This window comes from Rhinolophus sinicus, linkage group LG13 (genome assembly GCF_036562045.2).
Source record: "Rhinolophus sinicus isolate RSC01 linkage group LG13, ASM3656204v1, whole genome shotgun sequence".
NCBI classification, from domain to species: domain Eukaryota; kingdom Metazoa; phylum Chordata; class Mammalia; order Chiroptera; family Rhinolophidae; genus Rhinolophus; species Rhinolophus sinicus.
Window position 1 is genome coordinate 58,049,356 of NC_133762.1, and position 22,737 is coordinate 58,072,092.

The 22,737-nt window shown below is 37.5% G+C and overlaps 1 protein-coding gene across 16 annotated transcripts in view; it reads left to right on the forward strand.

Annotated features, from left to right (window-relative positions):
- Positions 1-22,737, forward strand: part of KIZ (kizuna centrosomal protein) — a 164,519-nt gene that overhangs the window by 20,362 nt on the left and 121,420 nt on the right. For 13 of the 16 annotated variants that reach the window (XM_074317316.1, XM_074317322.1, XM_074317317.1 and 10 more), the window contains one exon: positions 1,750-1,842. The exons of the other annotated variants lie outside the window; for them this stretch is intronic. In XM_074317316.1, coding sequence (XP_074173417.1) covers positions 1,750-1,842 — 93 coding nt within the window. The remainder of the gene's footprint in view (positions 1-1,749; positions 1,843-22,737) is intronic. 16 annotated transcript variants of the gene reach the window in all.

Here is a 22,737-nt window from a genome sequence, read left to right on the forward strand (position 1 = left end):
AATATCATATGTATAAATAACAGGCAAAGAAAGAGAACAGAGCAATTTTTGGTGGAAATCCATGGTCATAGGTAATGCAGAATTATAGTTTGTTTCAACTATCAATATATCATAGTAACTTTTTAATTTCAAATACATCGTACAATTTTTATTTGAATTATTAATTTAGAAGAGTACCTATAGTTAAGTAAATTTTTCAGATGCATTGAGAACAATCTAAATTGGACTCTTGAACGTATTTTCCTTACTGTTCCGTGTGAAGCCCCAATGCAGGCAGCACTTTTTGCTCCAGCAAAATGAATTGAATACTCTCATGTTTCCATGAGAAAGTGCTCTGTCTTTGGAAGGTATGGCTCTGAAATGATCCCATAATGAGGAAATCGGGTGCAATGTCCATTGCATGTTTATAACTGATCTCAAAGAGCAGAAGAAAACATTTGTAGCCACAGGAACAAAGAATTTTTGCTTAACTTCTAATTACTTAATAAACCTCCATTTTTATAACTCACCCCCCCCCCCAATTCCTTTTTAAAGATACTTTCCAGTGGAATCTGGAAAATATGCCTGTTGAAAAGTCTTGAGGTTAAAAAGTAAGTATCTCTGAGTTAAAAGGATTAGATATAGAAAAGAGAGAAATACATTGCATTTTCTTAATTGCTCATTTCTTTATCTTTTTTTGGGGGGTTTATTTTACTGTTTCTTCTGGCCTTATAAAACTTTAATTAGGTATGCTACTTATATCATTACTGCCATCATATTACTGCCATAATAGCATTCTGATAGAGAAAACAAAAATCCCTGTTTAACTGTTATTAAAAATGGGGTAGCATATAATACCTTTTAAGATATTTTGAGCAAAACAAGTCAATTTTGGTTATTATTGTCTGGTCATTTTTTGTGTGTGTCAAACCAAAGCTCACATCTTTTTTGTGTTCAGACTGAGAAGTAAGGAAGCAATTTTCTAATTCACTTATCTCATAGGTGTGTTTCTAATTGCAGTCTAATCACTGTCTAATTGCAGTCTGAATCACTGTCTAATTTAGAAAATGTTCTGATACTTATCTGTGATGGGCCACGTTCAGTGACTTTTTTGGGCTTTAATTACTAGCATACTTAATCAAAGTGCTTTTTATGCCTTGCTTTTAAGAAAAAGTCATTTTATGATGGAATCACTTTCATCAATTATAGTGTGATAATGAGGCAGACATTTTTATGTAGTTTTCAGTGCCAGAGCAAACTTGGTTTCTATGGTTCTGGTTCCATTGATGTCTATGGTGTATTTTTATTCATAGAAAGTGGAATTTGTCTTAGGTTAATGATGTAGCAAATAATTTACTCTGTTGCAGTTAGTAGGACCATGATATTACGTAGATATACAGATAATAAGTCAATAAGATTGATTTATTTAGGCCAAAACTTTTGAGAGAAAACACTGTGTAACGTGTAACCTTCATAGTAAAGTAACTGGATTTTCATGATAGTTTAGTATATCAAGGTTTTATTCTCTAAATTGATAAAGACTAAGTAAAAAAAAATCATCAAATGTTATTTTATTTGAAAATATATAACACTTTATAGAATTCAGCTTTGTATATGTGCTATTTGTTAAATTATCTAAGTTGAATTTCTCAGCAATATCAGTTTTACTTTCCACTTCACTGTTTGTTTTATGTTGTAAAGACTGAAAAATATAGAAAAGTGCTAGTTGTAATAATATCCACCACAAAATCAAACTTTGTTTATACTTAGATTGAATATGGGACTCAAATTAAGAAAATACAGCTGCTCTCAAAAGATAGCCTGGGAGTAAAGAGTGAACTGAAAGATGAAGACAGAGAAAAGGTAATAAAATGATAAACTTTCTGTCAACAGAGGATTTCTGGAGTGTTCATCTTTTAAGATATTGTGTTGTTTTTTCTTTTTAAATCATCTTACTACAAAGATATTTTTGATTAAACCTTAAGTGATTATTTAAAGGCTTTTGCATATAGAGTACGTATTGCTTTAATGTTTAATTCAATTAAATTTGCTGAAAGGCAGTCACTGTGGGTGTAAAAGAGATAGATTCCAAAGAAAATCTCAGTGTTGTTAGTAGGTACAATTATGTTTTTCTAAATAATGCTTTGTAGCTGCCTTTTTCTTAGTTCCAGAAATACTTTTTTAAAGTAAACAAAATGTGGCATTTTGCTTCTTCTCTTTATATGTATAATTTTGTACATTTTAACCTTTTCACAGATAAAGTGGAAAGAAAGGATTGCATATCTAAGCAACAGACAAAAACACCGGCAAGGAATACTTAAATAAATTCTGCTATGTATCTGCTGTAATGCAGACTTCTAATCCTCCCGCCTTTCTCCATATAAATGATTCTGTTCAAGACCATAGATGTTTTCTTCACTAAAAGCAGTAAAGCTCTTTTAGATGAAATGTCTAAAAACATCTTGTAATAACTTGGAGCATGCTGGCAAGAGTAGTCACTTGTGACTATGTTGTGAAACCCCCTCAGCCAGTTGATATTGTAATAAGCAAAAATGGTAGCATTATTCAGAAAAGCCAACAGCATGCTTGTTCCTTAGGCTGCAGCATTCATTAAGAAAAGCTTACTGGGCTGAAAGCTGGAAACAGATGATAACGGGATATGATTTTCATATTTAATGCTTTCCTTGGAAGAGTATGTGTGCTACAGATTGATAGAAGAATCAACTGCTACTTTACTAAAAGACTTTCAGGTTTGCCCTATAGCTACCGATGGAATCATTCAGCCAAGAAATTAACTTTTTCTCCTTTTACCTGCTTTATATATCTGCTAAGCAGGCTGCCTGGCTGCCAGTAAATGTTATTATGCAGTTAACTGTTTGGTATTTAAGACTCTTATCAGAAAAGAAACAGAGGCCACACTATTTTGTTTTTATAGTAGGAGGAAGATTTTAGTTTTTTTGTGTGTATTAGCAGGCATTAATCTGAGTTTATAGGAAGTTTTAGTTTTCCTTCCCGAAGATTAAAAAGTTAAAAAACCTAGAACTTAGAGCATTCTTTAAACTAAAAGACACAAAACACCAAGCCCCAGCTACTAAGACCTTTATGATAAATGATTTCTGTGCTATTAGATATATGCCAAATGTACTGTGATGTGATAAACTTATAAACCATTCAGGCAGTTTTTGTGTTTGACATTTGTTCATGAAATAATTGATGTGCTTTTAATCTATAAATCACTTTGTTCTTTCTATGCCATTCCTGATAGATACATTCTTAGTACGGCAGTGTCAATGGTACTTAAGTACAATGGGAGACTTTTTTTCTGTTCGCACTATTGATTCCTTACTTTACATAGAGTTTTGTAGTCTCCTTTTTAAGTTATACTTAAAATTAGGGCAAGAGACATACTGCTGACAACTCCTTAAAACATTACATATAATAATTAGAAGGGAAGTTTTCCCTTTATACTGAAAAGTGTCATCTCTTAAAAGCTTTGACTGTTGACTGTGTGTAAGAATCAATTAGGTGACATTTTGAGATATTTATATCTTGCCTTTTTCAATTTCCCATTGATGTTCTGTCAACTAAAAGGTAAATACATTTCAGCAAAATCATTAATTAAACCATATTACCTAATACTAATTCCAGAAAAATTCCTTATCATATGAGTTATGTTTTATTTTTCTGTGGAAATCTGTTCTCTTCTTTAGGAAGTCATATGAATTAGTTTCTGCCCAGAGTCATTAATCTCCAGCAACTGGTCTGAAGCACAGTCCAGTCTCACTGGTTGAAGTTAATAAACAGCTGTTGAGCAGGTGTTCTGTTTGAGAAGCTACAGTATACCCTTCTGTGAAAGCCACAGTGCTTGCCTTTGAGGAGCTTCCCACAAAGTGCTCTTATTTCCTGGTCAAGGGATAGTGTGTGCTACTGCCAGTTACATGTGGCAGACCTTAACGACAAGGGAGAAGAAGGTGTGCCTCCTCTGAAATGAGCAATCCACGGCTTGGTGGAGGAGATAGTGTTTGAGCTGGCGTGAATGATGGGGAGGATGTCAGTCAGCGGGGATGTGATACATATTCCAGGGTTAGGAGATGTTGTGAGTAAAGGAGTAGAAGTAGGAAAGCCCAGTAGGTATTTGTCTAGTCTGGCTAAAGTCTAGTGTTCTGGTAGGGAAGTGGTAGACAATGAGCTTGGAAAGGTACACCATGGAACTTAGTACCAAGCTCAAGAATTGAGATTTTCTCCTGGAATCGTGTGTGTATGCGCAATACCGTGGAGGGTAGGTGAAGGAAGGGCTTTTGACCAGAGCAGCTACATAGCCAGTGTGCAGCTATAGGAAGATGAGGCTGCCATTGCTGTGCGGGATGAGCTGAGGAAATCAGGGTCAGTTCAGAGAGGTGGAATTAACCAAGGGCCTGAATTGGGGGTGGCCATTGCAGTAGAAAACACTAATGAAGGGGAGAGGATCTATCAAATTAATGATAATTTTGAATAATAAAAAGATATTTTTAAAAAGTGGTTGTGCAGCTTTCAACCATAAACAGTAACTAGATGCTCTACTACTAAAATTCATGAAGTAGGAGTTGTCTAACTTTTTAATGTAAAATTCTAGCTCAGTTTTATAATAATATATCCAATGTTTTCATGCATCCAGTGGCTGCTCTTCAGAGTCATGTGTTGATTTATTCATCCCCCAAGCTTGTATCCAGTATTAGTTTACTTAGTCATTTTTTATTTTTTTTTTGGTTAATAAATAGCAAAAAGACAATGTTCAGGCCCTCCATTTGACTCCTACAAATTTTACTATAATTTAATAATCTCCCATCTCCATAATACATTGTCATTTTTTTATTTTTTAGGTAAAGTCTAATTCTTTTGGTCTCTAGGCATATTCTTCTTGTTGCTCAGTTTTTTTGTATCAGCAGTGACTACATAAAAACACATCAAAACATAAGTATGCAAGAAGAGATGGAAATGGCGTTTGAGAATGAGAGTATAAATTTTGGGGTAGGGGTTATGAAGTTTCTTTGAACTGTCATACTGTGAAATATATTCTAATGAAAGCAGGAGTGAACTGGATACTTCATAGGAAGATTATACTGTGCCAGGGCTGGAGAATGTGGAGGACCAGGGAATTTCATTAACAGGGCTGAGGGCTAGTTGGGGAGTTCCACTGCCACTGTTGTATACCTTTCTGTGAGGGTCACGTGGAGAATGGTTGTGCAGGTTGTTGCTTTGTTTCTAATAATAATAGTAACAATGGGTAATGATCATTGCACACCTGTTGTGTGTTAGGTGCTGCATTAAGCTCTTTATGTTTATCAGTACATTTAATACTCTCAGCAATCCTGGAAGTAGATAACTATTGTTATCCTTATTTTATAGGAAGGCTCAGACAGGTTGGATAACTTGCCCACACCGCTAGGCAGTCAAAATTTAAACCTAGATCATGTGGCTTCAGTGTCCATGTTATTAGCCATCTTGTTACATTGCCTTCTAAGGTTGTACTGGGTGGAATGCTCTTCAAAAGTTGGGGAAAATTCTGGTCAAACAAAAACAGTCTAGCCACATCATACAAAATATTTCAGTTATTCGTTTAGATGCTGCACTTTTACCTAAACTTGGGAAAGGGTGAAATGGTCTCCCTTGATGCTAAAATATTCCAGCTGAATTGGGTAAGCCATGGAAAGCAGAGTGCCTCTCTCTAAACTGCTCACATTTGCAATAAAAGGATTCTCGAATATATTCTAAAGCCAATTTGAGTTGGCTGTGTTGGACAGAAGAAATACCTTACAGTTTGATTGAAGATGAATTTCAAGGGAGAAGACAGATGTGCCATGGCTTCAGCTATGGGTTTGAGCCATGTCAGAAGAGGTGGTAAAGCTGTGACCAGGAGGAGCCCCACTGCAGGAGAGGCATCAGACAGAAAAGAAGGTACCCCCGTGTTACATGGTGGGAAGATTTCCATTCCAAAAGAATGGACTGTGGCTCTCAGGAGCTGAGCAATATTCATCAGACCAAGGCTGCTCCTGTAAGGCCCAGGGTCGTGTCCAAGGGGTGAAACAAGCAGTGGTGTGGAGGGGACACCTGGTTGAAATAAACAACTTGGTAAAAGGAAAGAAGTCGTTACGACTGTCCTAAAGCATCCATATTTAAAGAGGAAATGACTTAGGTTAGAATCCCTCAGAAGTAAATCCTGAGACAAGGATTTGAGTGTAAGTAGTTTATTTCGGAGGTGGTCCCAGAAGAGAGGAAAGTGACACAGCAATTAAAGAGTGTAACTAAGTTAACCACTGTGAGCAGCAGGAGTTCAGTCTATTCAGGGAACCTTGGCAGACTGTGTAGAATATGCCTTAGAGTTATCACACCTGGGGGTAGAAAAAGGAGATGTTTACCCTTTACCTCCTGTCTGTCACTGACATGGTACCTGGCTTCACTTCTGGATGCTGCACATAGGCCAAGAGGCACAGGTGCTCACAGGAAGATACTGTGGGTATGGACTGAGATGATGAGGGCCCCAGGGATTTGGGCCTGGCTCTGTCATACCTGCTACAGGAAAGAACAGTGGGACTGGGGCAGGGGTTAGATTATTACCGAAAGTTATCTATACCAGCCCACAGTGCTTCCTTCACCAACAGTCTCTTTGAATCACTGCTTAATTATAAACAGTGGAAGAATCTCCCGAAAGTAGGGCTCTGAGTGATTGCCCAGGTTTCTGATACCAAGCTATTGTACTTTAATGAGGATGCTGACCCTTTGGCAGTGCTGGCCTTGAAGTTATGATTTCATTTGGCCTAGAATGATGCAAAGTCAAAAGGTAGTCTCTCTGTGTTCAGCTGGACCTCTTTTAACTTAGTAGCTTTTTTATTTGTCTGTGTTTCTATTCAGAAAACAATGAAAAATTAAACTAAATCACACAAATAGTTTTTTAAGTCCTGACCCTAAAACTAGATCTGTAGACATTTGTTCAGGAGATGGTAGAAAATGCTCTTCTTTCCAGGCTCACGAGACTATGAGCTCCGACAGGGCAGAGCCTAGGCTACCCTACTCCAGCTCGGAAGTGGTAGTGGCCTGTTGACCTGCAAAGAGGAAAGGAGCCGTTCCCTGAGCCTGGTCTGCATCCCATTTCAGATGAAGTTTGAACTTTCCACCTCCTGTTCCTTTTGGGGATGCCTTCCAAGAGGGTAGTGGGAATTGTGACTCAGATTTATAGCTAACACGTTAGTCTTATTATGTTTCATGTACTGTTCTAAGGACTTTATGTATGTGCATATGTAAATATGCACACACAAACATATACACACACTCATTGCAACAACCTTACAAAGTAAAGACTTTTATACACCCATTTTACAGATTAGGAAACGGAGGTCCAAAGAAGTAAAGTAACTTGTCCCCAGGACTCACAACTGGTTAGTGGCGGAGCTAATATTCAGATTCTAGCAGACTGGTCCAGAGCCTTAATTAATAAATATATCAACTCACTTCTCAGTTACTGGAGAAAGGTTTATCATAGGAAAATGGTGGGAGGGTATTTTTAAGGGATTTGGCCTCTCTTAGTCAAGAATGAAAATAACGGTTTTGTGTTTTTTTATTAAATTTATTGGGGTGACAATTGTTAGTAAAATTACATAGATTTCAGGTGAAATAACAGTATTTTTAAACTTACCTTTTGTGGGGACATTTAACTACACAACTATTATTCCTTTGCTCTCCCCTATAGTGGAATTATGGGATTATGGGGTGTTATGTGCCAGGAGCTATTATAAGTGAGGGAATTGCATTTGTATGTATATGTGCACATTGTGTACTGGAGTTATAGGGAAGAGAGAGAAAGTGAAGGAGAAGGGGAAAAGGAAACAAGTTGATTTAGCAATAAGAAGATAAATTTTGTGGGAAACACTATTTCTTTTTTCCTTTTGTAGTACAAGGGATTACAGAAGCCTCAACAGGAGAACAAATATTGATTTCTTGTTCTTTAGAACACGTACTATACTTTGTATACTTATATTCTATGGAATACTGTAATATTATAAAAAGGTGGTCTTATTTACGCAGTCTGAAAAAAATGTTTGTGCCTGGAACTTTTTTTGAAAATTGGCAATAACACAGTTAAATATATACATGCTTGTTTGAGCAATCCCACTTTTGGTAATCCATCTTTTAGAAATAGCTCTAGTTAATTTAATAATGGTAATACAGTAAAAATTAAATGTGTGAGGAAGGAATGGGCAGGTGGTTAACGAATTTTAGGAAGAAGGAACCTGCCTGTGGATGAGATTGCTCTTTTAATTGTGGTGGAGTATGAGTTGTTTCTATTCTTACTAAGATCTCTCAGAAAATGGAGTTGGCATTGTGTCTCTCTGATGTAGTTCTGCACAATTTCTTTTGTGAACAGGGGACTCTAAGAGATACAGTTACATCCTGAGTCACCCTATTTGGGAATCGTGGATCATATACAAGGGCATATTAAATCATAAAAAACGGGTATTTGTCTTAATATTTTACGGCACTTGTCAAGCTTCTGTTCTTTAACTGAAAATTGTGACTTAACTTTATGTTGTGATCGAGGCAGTGGCTTAGGCCTAGGGGTATTGGGGAAAAGGTTGGTGCTGGAGTGTGTGTGTTTTAGTTTTTGAAAATTACCTACTCGTACAATTTAGGAATGCTGAATTTCTCATGAAGTGTCTGTCTGCTTTTTTCCTACTCTTCGCATTTATGCTACATGGACTTGATTTTATTTATGAGGTACAAGTTCCATTTAGGTCTATTTTGGTAGATCTGAGTTTGTACTGGTTGAATTTACTAAGAAATTAGACATAGAATTCAGATTTATTATTAGGGATTTTTATGTTTCCCTCCCACCCCCCAAAAAAACGCTGTAGTTCAGTAACACAATTTGAGTTTAACTCATTGAGTTTTCAGTATTGTAACATAAAGGGGTGGGGCACTGGAGTCCTCATATCTGGTTTTGAATCCCATGACTGGGAGCAAATTAATTGTTCAACCTTGTTAAGTCTTGTAATAAGAGTGGGGATAAAAATATTGGTCATTATGAGGATTAAAAAAGTTAATGAATATAAATCTGCTTGACACCTTGGTAACTGCTTGACAAATGTTCACTAATCCTCTTGCTACCCTCACCACTGCCACTATCATCACTCTCTTGGTTCTCCACTAGGATAGCTGTATCTTGCTCCTGGCTTTTTATCACTTATCTAGGATAGTGACGAGGCAGGCGTGCTGTGGGTATAAAGAGGCTACCTATGAATTAAAGAAATGGGAGGTAAAGTCACCTGGTGGTAACAACTCATAATAAATTGATTTTATAGTGATGTACCCTTCAAAATAACTTATAGGACATGACCTTTTAAAATTTAGGTAGTTCCAAAAATTATTGGTTTTAATGGCCAGAAAGTGGCTTCAGTTGTGAAAATTTGGTTATGTATAATCTGTTACAGTGGCAAAATGAAAGAAGAGTTAAAAATCATATTGGCATGGTGTCTTACCTTGAGCTGCCCTAACAAAATACCACAGACTGAGTGACTTAAACCCCAGAAATTTATTTTCTCAATGCCAGCAGGGTTGGCTTCTGATGAGATTTCTCTCCTTGGGTTGCAGATGGCCACCCTCTCTCTGAGTCCTCATGTGGCCACTTCTCCAGAGATGGATCTCTGGAATCTTCTAAGGACAGTGGTATTATTGGATTGAGGCTCCACCCTTATCGCCTCATTTAACTTTAAGTACCTCTTTAAGGGTCCAATCTCCAGATACATTGGGGGTTAGGACTTCAACATGAAAATCTGGCAGGGACACAATTCAGTTCATTACACATGGCAAGGTAAATAATTTCTTCAAGATTGTTATATATAAACCTTTTTTTAAATTAAAGTTTATTGGGGTGACAATTGTTAGTGAAGTTACATAGATTTCAGGTGTACAGTTCTGTATTACATCATCTATACATCACATTGTGTGTTCACCACCCAGAGTCTGTTCTCTTTTCATCACCATATATTTGATCCCCTTTACCCTGACCTACCACCCTCCTCCCTCCTTACCCTCTGGTAACCACTAAACTATTGTCTTTGTCTATGAGTTTTTGTTTCTTGTTCTTTTGTTGTTTCGGTTTATACACCACATGTCAGTGAAATCATATGGTTCTCTACTTTTACTGTCTGATTTATTTCGCTTAGTGTTATAATCTCAAGATCCATCCATGTTGTCATAAATGTTCCTATATCATCTTTTCTTACTGCTGAATAGTACTTCATTGTGTGTATATACCACAAATTCTTTTTTTTTTTTTTTTTTTTTTAAAGATTTTATTGAGGAATAGTGTGTACGGACTTTTTTTTCCAAGTCAAATTGCTGTCCGTTCAATCTTAGTTGTGGAGAGTGCCATTCACCTTCAAGTTGTTGTCCTTTCAGTCTTAGTTATGGAGGGCGCAGCTCAGCTCCAGGTCCAGTTGCCATTGCTAGTTACAGGGGGCGCTGCCCACCATCCCTTGCGGGAGTCAAGGAATCGAACTGGCAACCTTGTGGTTGAGAGCCCACTGGCCCATGTGGGAATCGAACTGGCAGCCTTCGGAGTTAGGAGCATGGAGCTCTAAACGCCTGAGCCACCGGCCTGGCCCCTACCACAACTTCTTTATCCATTCATGTATTGAAGGACATTTTGGTTGTTTCCATGTCTTGGCCACCATAAATAAAGCTGCAGTGAACACTGGAGCACACTTGTCTTTATGGATAAATGTTTTCAGGTTTTTTGGGCAGATACCCAGGAGAGGGATTGCTGGGTCATATGGTAATTCTATTCGTAATTTTTTGAGGAACCTCTACACTGCCTTCCATAACGGCTGCACCAATCTGCATTCCCACCAACAGTGTATGAGTGTTCCTTTTCTCTACAGCCTCTCCAACACTTGTTACTATTTGTCTTGTTGATGATAGCCATTCTAACTGGGGTGAGGTGATATTTCATTGTGGTTTTTATTTGCATTTCTCTGATGATTAGTGATGTTAAACATTTTTTCATATGTCTATTTGCCATTTATATGTCCTCTTTGGAGAAATGTCTCTTCAGGTCCTCTGCCCATTTTTCAATTGGGTTGTTTGATTGTTTGTTGTTGAATTGTATGAATTCGTGGTATATTTTGGATATTAGCCCCTTATTGGAGGCTCTGTTTGCAAAAATCTCCCTTTCAGTTGCTTGCCTCTTTATTTTGTCTTTTGCTGGGCAGAAGCTTTTAAGTTTGATACAATCCCATTTATTTTAACTTTTGCTTCCATTGCCTTTGGAGTCAAATTCATAAAATGCTCTTTGAACCCAAGGTCCGTAAGTTTAGTACCTATGTTTTCTTTTATGCAATTTATTGTTTCGGGTCTTATGCTTAAGTCTTTGATCCATTTTGAATTAATTTTGGTACATGGTGACAGAAAGCAGTCCAGTTTCATTCTTTTGCAGGTTTCCAATTCTGCCAGCACTATTTATTGAAGAGGCTGTCTTTTCTCCATTGCATGTTTTTTGCTTCTTTGTCAAAAATTGTCTTTCCATATTTATGTGGGTTTATTTCTGGATTCTCAGTTCTATTCCATTGGTCTGTGTGTCTGTTTTTCTGCCAGTACCATGCTGTTTTGATTATTGTTGCCCTGTAGTATAAGCTAAAGTCAAGGAGTGTGAAACCTCCAGCATTGTTCTTTTTTCTAGGATTGCTTTGGCTATTCGGGGTCTTTTGTGGTTCCATGCAAATCTGATGATTTTTTGGTTCCTTTCTTTAAAAAATGCCATTGAGATTTTGATGGGGATTGCATTAAATCTGTTTATTGCTTTGGGTAATATGGCCATTTTAACTATGTTGATTCTTCCAATTCATGAGCATAGAATGTCTTTCCATTTCTTTGTGTCTTCTTCAATTTCTTTAAAAAATGTCTAGTTTTCAGCATATAGGTCCTTCGCATCCTTGGTTAAGTTTATTCCTAGGTATTTTATTCTTTTTGTTGCAATGGCAAAAGGAATTTTTTTAAATTTCTTTTTCTGAGGTTTAATTGTTAGTATATAAGAATGCAGTGGACTTTTGTGCGTTGATTTTGTAGCCAGCAACTTTACTGTATTCGTTGATTGTTTCTAATGGCTTTTGGTGGAGTCTTTAGGGTTTTCTATATATAGCGTCATGTCATCTGCAAAGAAGGACAATTTAACTTCTTCATTCCCAATTCGAATGCCTTTTATTAAGTGTTTTAATCATAAATGGATGTTGTACCTTGTCAAATGCTTTGTCTACATCAATTGATAGAATCATATGATTTTTATACTTTATTTTGTTTATGTGATGTATCACATATTGTGTATGTTGACCCATCCTTGTGCCCCTGGGATGAACCCCACTTGGTTGTGATGAATAATCTTTTTAATGCATTGTTGCATTTGATTTACTAGAATTTTGTTTAGGATTTTTCCATCTGTAATCATCAGAGATATTGGTCTGCAGTTTTCTTTTTTTTTGTGTTGACCTTACCAGATTTTGGTATCAGGATAATGTTGGTCTCATAAAATGAGTTAGGGAGTTCTGTCTCTTCTTCAATTTTTTGGAAGAGTTTGAGCAGGATTGGTATTAGATCCTCCTAGAAGGTTTGGTAGAATTCACTAGTGAAGCCATCTGGTCCCGGACTTTTGCTTTTGGGAAGGTTTTTCGTCCTTACTGGTGATCGGTCTATTTAGATTTTCCAGTTCATGATTCAGCCTAGGAAGGCTATATGTTTCTAAGAACTTGTCCATTTTTTCCAGGTTATTGAATTTGGTGGCATATAGTCCTTCATAGTATTCTTGGTTGGTCTTTTGTATTTCTGTGGCATCCATGATAACTTTTCCTTTTTCATTTCCTTTTTTTTTTTAAGATTTTATTGGGGAAGGGGAACAGGACTTTATTGGGGAACAGGACTTTTTTCCAAGTCAAGTTGTTGTCCTTTCAATCTTAGTTGTGGAGGGTGCCGTTCAGCTTCAAGTTGTCCTTTCAGTCTTAGTTGTGGAGGGCACAGCTCAACTCCAGGTCCAGTTGCCATTGCTAGTTGTGGGGAGTGCAGCCCATCATCCGACTCCGGCAACATTATGGTTGAGAGGACACTCTCCAACCAACTGAGCCATCCGGGAGCTCAGCGGCAGCTCAGTTCTAGGTGCCGTGTTCAATTTTAGTTGCAGGGGGCGCTTCCCACCATCCCTTGCGGGAGTTGAGGAATCAAACTGGCAACCTTGTGGTTGAGACCCCGCGCTCCAACCAACTGAGCCATCCGGGAGGCAGCTCAGTTCAAGGTGCCATGTTCAATCTTAGTTGCAGGGGGTGCTGCCCACCATCTCTTGAGGGAGTTGAGGAATTGAACTAGCAATCTTGTGGTTGAGAGCCCACTGGCCCATGTGGGAATCGAACCAGCAGCCTTCGGAGTTAGGAGCATGGAACTCTAACCGCCTGAGCACTGGGCCGGCCCTCCTCTTTCGTTTCTGATTTTGTTTATTAGTGTCTTTTTTCTTTTAATCTTAGTGAGTCTAGCCAAGTTTTGCCAATTTTATTAATATTTTCAAAGAACCAGCTCTTTGTCACATTAATTTTTTCTATTGTCTTTTTGTTCTCTATTTCATTTAATTATTCTCTGATTTTTATTATTTCCTTTCTTCTGCTGACCTTGGGTTTCATTGGTTCTTCTTTTTCTATTTCTTTAAGGTGTAACATGAGGTTATTTATTTGGGATTTTTCTTGTTTCTTGAGATAGGCCTGTAATGATGTAAATTTCCCTCTTAAACTGCATTTGCTGCATTCCAAACATTTTGGTAGGATGTATTTTCATTGTCATTTGTTTCTATGTGTCTTTTGATGTCTCCTCTTATTTCTTCCTTGACCCGTTCGTTGTTTAATCTCCTCATATTTGTGGTTTTTCCTGCTTTCTTTTTGCAATTGATATCCAATTTCAAAGCCTTGTGATCAGAGAATATGCTTGGTATGATTTCAGTCTTCTTAAATTTGCTGAGGCTAGTTTTATGTCCCAATATATGGTCTATCTTTGAAAATGTTCCATGTATACTAGAAAAAAATGTATCGTCTGATGTCTTAGAATGAAGTGCTCTGTAAATTATGTCCGTTTTATCTAATGTGTCATTTAGGGCTGCTATTTATTTATTTTCTGTTTGGATGATCTATCCATAGCTGTCAATGATGTATTTAGGTCCCCTACTAGAATTGTGCTTTGGGCAATTTCTTCCTTCAGGTCTGTTAATAGTTGCTTGGTATATTTTGGTGGTCCCTGATTTGGGGCATGAGTATTGATGACTGTTATGTCTTCTTGTTGTATAGTCCCCTTTAACATTATGAAATGTTCATTTTTGTCTCTTGTTACCTTTTTTATCCTGAAGTCTGTTTCATCTGATATCAGTATGGCTATGCCTGATTTTCTCTGGATACCATTGGTTTGGAGTGTCAATTTCCATCCTTTCACTTTGAGTCTATGTTTGTCCTTGTAGCTGAGATGCGTCTCTTCGAGGCAGCATATGGTTGGGTTTAGTTTTTTGATCCAATCTCCTACTGTGTGCCTTTTTATTGGTGAGTTTAGTCCATTTACATTTAGGGTGATTATTGATATGTCATTGTATCTTTCGTTTGTTGATAAGATTTGTCTCCATTGTTTCTTTGCCTTTTTGTTGTTGTGTATTATTTCTGTGTGGTGGTATTCTTTTTTTTTTCCACTCTGTTTCATCTTTTACTACGTTATATATTTCAGTTCCGGATTTTTTTCCAGTGGTTACAAGTAAGTTTATATAAAAGAAAGTTTGACATTTAGAGTATTCCATTTTCTTCAGCATGCTTACTTTCTCCATTCCCATATTCCCGTTCAGACCTTTACTCTCCCCCCTTTTATGTTTTGGTTGCCAGAAATAATTGCTATTGGTGCTGGTCTAATAGCCTCCTTCAGTATTTCTTGTAGTGCAGTTCGTGTGTTAGAAAATTCCCTCAGCTTCTGTATGTCTGGAATGGTTTATTCCTCCTTCATATCTAAAGGATATCTTTGCCGGGTATATAATTCTTAGATCATAGTTTCTCTCTTTCAATAGTTTGAATATTTGGGTCCACTTCCTCCTGGCTTGTAGAGTTTCTAATGATATTCTAAGGGGTTTCCGTTGTAAGTTACCGTCTTCTTTTCCCTGGCTGCCTTGAGGATTCTTTCTTTGTCGTTGATTTTTGACAGCTTCAGTACAATGTGCCTTGGAGAAGGTCTGTTGGGGTTTAGGTAATTAGGTGTTCTATTTGCTTCTTGGATTCGAGGATCCAGTTCTTTCCTAAAGTTTGGGAAGTTCTCATCGACGATTTGTTTGAATATACTCTCTGTTCCCTTCTCTCTGTCTTCTTCTTCTGGCCTGCCCATTATTCTTATATTACTCTTTCTGATGGAGTCAGACAGTTCTTGAAGAGTTCTTTCATTTCTTTGAAGTCTCAAGTCTCTTTCTTCTTCTATCTGTGTCATTGCCAGATTTCTGTCTTCGATGTCACTGATTCTTTCCTCCATCTGGTGAACTCTACTACCTAAGCTGGCTATTTCATTCTTCATTTCTTTTATTGAGTTCTTAATCTCCAGAAATTCTATTGGGTTCTTTTTTAAAATTTCAATCTCTTTCGTAAAATGCTCATGTTGTTCTTTGATTGTGTTTCTGAGTTCATTGAACTGCCTGTCTGTGTTTTCTTTCATCTCGTTGTGTTTTTTAAGAACAGCAATCTTGACTTCTCTATCATTTAGGTCACATATTTCGTGTCTTTAAGTTCATTTTCTGGAGACTTCTTTTTCTTTCTGAGTTGTCTTGTTACCTTGGTTATTCATGGCAATTAATGATTTATTATTTCTCTTCCTAGACATCTACCGGACTGGGTTCTTCGACAGGTTGATAGAAAGAGATCTTTCTTTAGTTTTCCAGTAAGCCTTGGTAGAATGTTTTATTTTCTCTCTGACTGCAGCCTTTTATTCTCTCCCACTGTAGTGTTATGTTTTCTCTGCACTATTCCGGCTACTCACGCCGGGTTTCCCTGGAAGGCGGGCTTCTCCTCTCTGAGTGATTTGCCTGTGTCATACAGAGATGCCTCCGTGTGTGGATGTGGAGAGCTTCTGAAGTTCCAAAGTTCTTCCTGCACCAAATCCAGAGCCCTTGTGTTTCATCAGCTCTGTTTACTCTTGCAGGGATCCTCCCAAATAGGTGGGGACAGGGCAGAGTGGGTTGTGAGAGGTGGTCAGAGTAATGGCGGCAATGACCACCACAGCCAGTCCTGCTTTCTCAGCTCCCTCCCCTTTGCCAGGGGTAGTTGCGTTGTGAGTCCATATCTACGGACCACAGTTCTCAGAACTGCAAATATTCTGTTCTTTTGATCTGACCTTGCTACTGTTCTGCTTCCAGCACTGGGCAGGTAGGGGCAGGGCGAGCTCTGGGAGGGTAGGGAGGGGGCGGCTAGTCTCAGTGCTTAAGGCTTCCATTCTCTGTGTCAGTGAGGACTTAAACCACCGTTTTCAGCCTTCTTCCCTCAGTCTTTGCTCTGAGGTCTCTGCCATGAGCGTTGGGTTCTGCCGTGTTATATGCTGTCCCCTCAGCCCTGTGGGCCATAAACAGAGCCCTAGCAGTCTGAATTCTTCCCTCTCCTGCAGCTGTGGTAGTTCCGGGATGCAGGGAGCTCAGAGCACTGAGCTAGGTCTGCGTCCTGCGCCTGTGTGGCTCTGTCTCCGCACTTCTCCCTTCCCTCCTCCCCTGCTCGCGCAATTTACCCACATTTAGGTGATTTCAGTAGTGTGCCTCTTAGTCTTTTCTGTCTTCTGCACAAGGAAAAGAGTTATAGTTGTTCAATTTGTTGTAAATTCCGGGGGAGATTTCCAGAGGCTCACCTCACACTGCCATTTTATGATGTCACTCCTATTATCATAAATTTTTATTAAGGGATTTTTTGAAAGCTTCTCAGTGTGACTTAAGGACTTGCTTACGCAGAAACTAAGAATAATAATTCTATTATTGTGTGAAAAGCTGGAAATTTGTTCTTACAGCCTCATTTCCATTCTGCATTCACCCTGATATTTCTCAATTCCCTTGTCTGTGAAAAAATATATATATTCATAGAAAATAAAGATTTCCTTGGTATTTTACAAAACTGGAGTTATAAGATAAATATATTTTTTCAAAGAACAGTAGTGGTCAAGATCCACCTGCTTTATAAACTGTAGTTAGTAATTATTAACCAAGACATCATTACATTAATTTTATAGCGGGGATGCCAAAAAAAATGTATACACATGGACACTTTGGTCAGTGTTGCTCAAGCAGTAGTTCACCGTAATCAGAAGTGTCTGGACGCTGATGGTAACCACTTTGAGCACTTCTTGTAATTGCTGAAGTCAAACGTGACTTGTCTTCATCTTTTGTTATTGGTATATATTGAGTATTACAATTTTAATACAGTTTCCGTTTCTTAAAATGTGTATACATTTTTTGATGTCCTCTGTACTTGCTGATATATCCTTAAGTATGTCCCTTTTCTTTCCCTCAGCAAGGTGAACTCCTGATTTTAAAAGTTATCTATTCACTAAGAAGTATTTTCAATCATATTCATTTGCTTTACTATTACTTTTCCCACCTCTCAATATATTTTTTCAATTTATTTAAACTGAAAAAAAAATGAAAAGTTTACCTGTATCTCCTACCCGACACTCCCTACCTCTGGCAACTACCAATCTATTCTTTGTATCTATGACCTTGGGGTTTTGTTTGTTTGTTTGTTTGTTTGTTTGTCTTGTAGATTCCACATATAAGAAAGATGATGTGGTATTTGTTTTTCTGTGTCTGCCATGTTTTATTTAGCATAATGGTAAGATTTCATTCTTTTTTTTATGGCTGAATGTTAGTTTTCTAATGTGGAGGAAGGGAAATAACCAATGGCAGCCTCTTTTAGCCTCGAACTTAAAACTGCTCTAAAAATGTCTTCAGAAGGTTCAAATGACCATAGGTACCTGGGTTTATTTCTGGACTATCAGTTCTATTTCATTGATCTCTATGTCTGTCTTTGTGCCAGTACAGCCTAGAATTACATTAATTTTGTAGTAAGTTTTTAAATTGGAAAGTATGAGTCTCCCAACTTTGCTTTTCTTTTGGAACATTGTTTTGGCTATTCTGGGTTCTTTGTATTTCCATAAGAATTTTAGTATCAGCTTGCCGACTTCTACAAAAATGCCAGCTGAGATTTTGGTAAAGATTGCATTGAATATGTAGATCAATTTAGGAGTATTGTTATCTGTAATGACAAGCCGGGAAAAGAAGGAGGAGGGACATATGCTAGAGTGGGGCTAATGAATTTATTTAGCAATATCTAATCAATTTATTTAGCAATATGCAATAGGAAAAGACAAACGCAATTAATAGAATGTGCTAATGATAGAAAGTAAAGATGGTTAAGACTAAACGATATACATTGATAACAATGTCGTGTCAAAGGACTACACATACATATAAGTTTAAGAGATCTCAACATATGTTTACTATTGATCAAAAATCACTTGGCTAAATACACAAATAACATCAGTAAGGAGTATCCAAAAACAGTAATAAGCTCTATAGGATAGTAACTATTACAGTAGATGTCAAAAGCTCACCATACTTGGGGAGAGCAGTACTGGAAAAGTCATAAATCAAAACCTTGCCAGGTCTGTAGCTGAGAGAAACTCAAGTCTCCCACACTGCTGCTTGCTAGTTCCCAAGAATGCTGCAGCTGTTGCCATTTTTGCTGTTGCTGTTGTTGTTAGAAGTCAAGGTGTCTTCTGATGGTATAAGCTGTATATAAGTTTTCAAGGTGTTAACAATCTGAAGAATGTTGCTGTTGTTGTCAGAAGTTAGGACGTCTTCTGGTACTGCAAGCTACAAGTTACATACAAGTTCCCAAAGATGCTAGAATGATGACAATTCACCAACAAAAGAAGTCTCTACTGTCCATTGAGGCAAGTTCCAATCTCTTACTCTGAAACAATCCAATCCTGAAAAGCAGTCCTGAAACAGCAAATCTTCTGAATAGCAATTTCTTGAAACAGCAATCAGTCAATCAATCCACCTGAGGTCTGTCTTATATATCTCTTTAGATGCACCCCAGAGCCCAGTTTTTGTGTTCCTGCCTCCCCCTCTGGCAATGGCCAGTTCCGGGAGGGTCCGGCAGTTACTGATATGAATGTTGTCCATCCGGCTGCAGGGCCAATTCATCCAGATAAGCAATATCTACTGTTCTTGCTCGGGACCATCAGCCCAAGGTCTTCCTAAGCCTGGCAACGTGCCTGTCACGTCGTCCTGATATAAGTTAACTACTGCTTCTCTTCATCGGTTGATGTGGGTGAAACAGAAAGAACAGAGGGAATTCTCTCAACCCCTGATGAAGAATTTCTTTAACCCTAAGCTAACCATCACACCACAGCACAAACAGAAAAGGCAGAAAAGCGACCTAATCTCATGTCTCCCCTGCTTGGGAGAATGAGGCACAGAAAGCAAACATCATCTCATATCTCCGCTGCTTGGGAGAATGAGACCAAAGGGAGAATTTACTCAACCCCTGATCACAATACAGAAATCACCTCACATACAGGAACAAATAAAATCTAATAGACAAAAGCTCACATCAACCAATGCAGGCAAATTTTCCTCAGCATCTACCCTACATTATCTTAACAATATTAAGTCTTATTTTCCTTGAATACAGAATGTTTTTCCATTTATTTAGGTCTTAAATATCTTTTTATCAATGTTTTGTAGTTTTCAGTGTACAAGTGTTACACGTCTGGGTTATGTATTTTATTCTTTTTGATGCTATTATAAAGGGAATTGTTTTACTAATTTTGATATCAGATTGTTATTGCTAATCTATAGAAATACATTATTTGTATTTGTATACTTATATCCTTCAACTTTGCTGAACTTATTTATTATTTCTAATTGTTTCTTGTGGAATCCTTAGGTTTTTCTTTATACAAGGTCATGTCATCCAGTAGAGATAGTTTTACTTCCTGCTTTGCAATCTAGATTTCTATCATTTCTTTTTCTTGCCTTACTACCCTGGCTAGAATCTGCAGTACAGTGTTAAATAGAAGTGGTAAGATTATTCCTTGCGTTAATCCTGATTTTAGGGAGAAAGCTTTCAGTCTTTCACCATTGACTATGATGTTAGCTATGGGTTTTTCATAGATACAATTCATCAAATTGAGGGAGTTCCCTTCTGTTTCTAGTTGTTTTTTTTCAATCATGAATGCATGTTCGAATTGGCAAATGCTTTTTCTATGTCTATGGAGATAATTATTTGAACCAACTTCACATTCCTGGGATAAATCCTACTTGGTCCTGGTGTATCCCTTTTCTACGTTGTTAAATTTGATTTGCTAGTATTTTGCTAAGAATTTTTACATTGGGGCTGGCCCAGTGGCTTAGGCAGTTGGAGCTCCGTGCTCCTAACGCTGAAAGCTGCCGGTTTGATTCCCACATGGGCCAGTAGGCTCTCAACCACAAGGTTGTCAGTTCGACTCCTCGACTCCCACAAGGGATGATGGGCTGCACCCCCTGCAACTAAGATTGAACAGGGCACCTTGAGCTGAGCTGCCGCTGAGCTCCCGGATGGCTCAGTTGGTTGGAGCACATCCTCTCAACCACAAGGTTGCCGGTTTGACTCTCGCAAGGGATGGTGGGCTGCGCCCCCTGCAACTAACAGCAGTAGCTGGACCTGGAGCTGAACTGCGCCCTCCACAACTAAGATTGAAAGGACAATAATTTGACTAGGAAAATGTCCTGTAAGTACACACTGTTCCCCAATAAAGTCCTGTTCCTCTTCCCCAACAAAATCTTTAAAAAAAAGATTTTTTGCATTGGTTTGTGCCCATCCAGGGATGCCAAAATAGTTTTACATGTATATTCATAAGAAATATTGGTCTGCAGTTTTCTTTTCTTGTGATGTCTTTGTCTGGTTTCAGTGTCAGAGACTAGCCTTATAGAATGAGTTGAGAACTATTTCTTCCTTGCCTATTTTTGGAAGAGTTTATGAAAGATTGGTGTTAATTTTTAAATATCTGATAGAATTCACCAATGAAGCCTTCTGGTCCTGGACTTTTCTTTGCATGAAGTTTTTGTTTGTTTGTTTTTTGTTTGTTTGTTTGTTTTACTAATTCAATTGCTTAACATATTATAGATCTTTTCTATTTGTTCTTGAGTCAGTTTTGGTTGTTGTGTGTCCATGTAAGAATTTGTCCAATTTATCTAGGTTATCTAATTTGTTGGCATACAGTTATTCAGAATATTCCCATGTAACCTTTTTTTATATTTGTAAGGATGGTAACAGAGTAACACTTTCAGTTCTGATTTTAGTATCTTAAGTCTTTTCTCTTTTTTTCTTTGTCAGTCTAGCTAAAAGGTATGTTAATCTGTTGACCTTTTAAAAGAACCAACTTTTGGTTTTGTTGATTGTCTCTATTGCTTTTCTGTTCTCTAACTCATTTGTTTCTGCTTTAATCTTTATTACAGTAAGCCCTGCATATCCACAGGTTTCACATCTGAGGATTCAACTAACTGTGGATTGAAAACAGTATTTTCAGTCCACGATTGGGAATCTGCAGATATAGAGGGCCAAGTGTGTGCATTGTTCTACACCATTTTATATAACGGACTTGAACATCTGCACATTTTAATATCCTCAGTGGGTCCTGGAACCAACTGCCCACAAATAGTGAGGGAGGGCTATCTCTTTCCTTCTGCTTGCTTTGGATTTAATTGGCTTTTCTTTTTCTAACTTCTTAGCATGGAAGTTTAGGCTATTGATTTGAGTTCTTTCTTCTTTGTTGATATAAGCTTTCACAAGTATGAATTTCCCTCTAAGTGTTGTTACTCATAGGTTCTAGTATGTGTGTTTTCCTTTTCATTCATCTCAAACTATTTTCTAATTTCTCTTGTGATTTCTTCTTTGACCCATTAGTTATTTAGGAGTCTGTTGTTTAATTTCTGCATATTTGTGAATCTGCTGAATTTCCTTCTTTTGTTGATTTCTAATTTCATTCCATTGACATCATAGAACATTCTTTCAATTCCTTTTCATTTATTGAGACTTGATTTATGGCCTTAACATACAGGTTATACTGCAGAATGTGCCATGTGCACTTGAGAAGAATATGTAGTCTGTGTATTCTGCTGTTGGTGGGTGGAGTCTTCTGTATGTCTGTTAGGTCATGTGTATCTGTAAAGAAAAAAAACCATACTCCTCTTGTGTGTCTCCCCTACTCTCAATATTCTGTGACAATACTACCTTACTTCTGACACCCAATTTTAGGTCTAGTTAGTTTATAGTTGTTCAAGTCCTCTGTTTCCTTATTGATCTACTGTCTAGTTGTTTTACACATTGTTGAATGTGGAGTATTGAAGTCTTCAGCTATTATTTCAAATTGTCTGTTTCTCCTTTCAGTTCTCTCAGCTTTTGCTTCATGTATTTTAGGACTTTGTTGTTAAATATACATATATGCTTCTAATCGTTATATCTTTTTCACTTTTTTCATTATAAACCCTTTTATCATTATAAAATGTCTTTTGTCTGTAGTAACAATTTTGTGTCTTAAAGTCTATCCTGTCTGATGTTAGCATAGCGTCTCCAGCTTTCTTTTGGTTATTTTTTGCGTAGTATATATTTTTTTCCATGAGAATGTGTTCATATGTCCTTTCCCTTCCCTGTGCTTTCAATC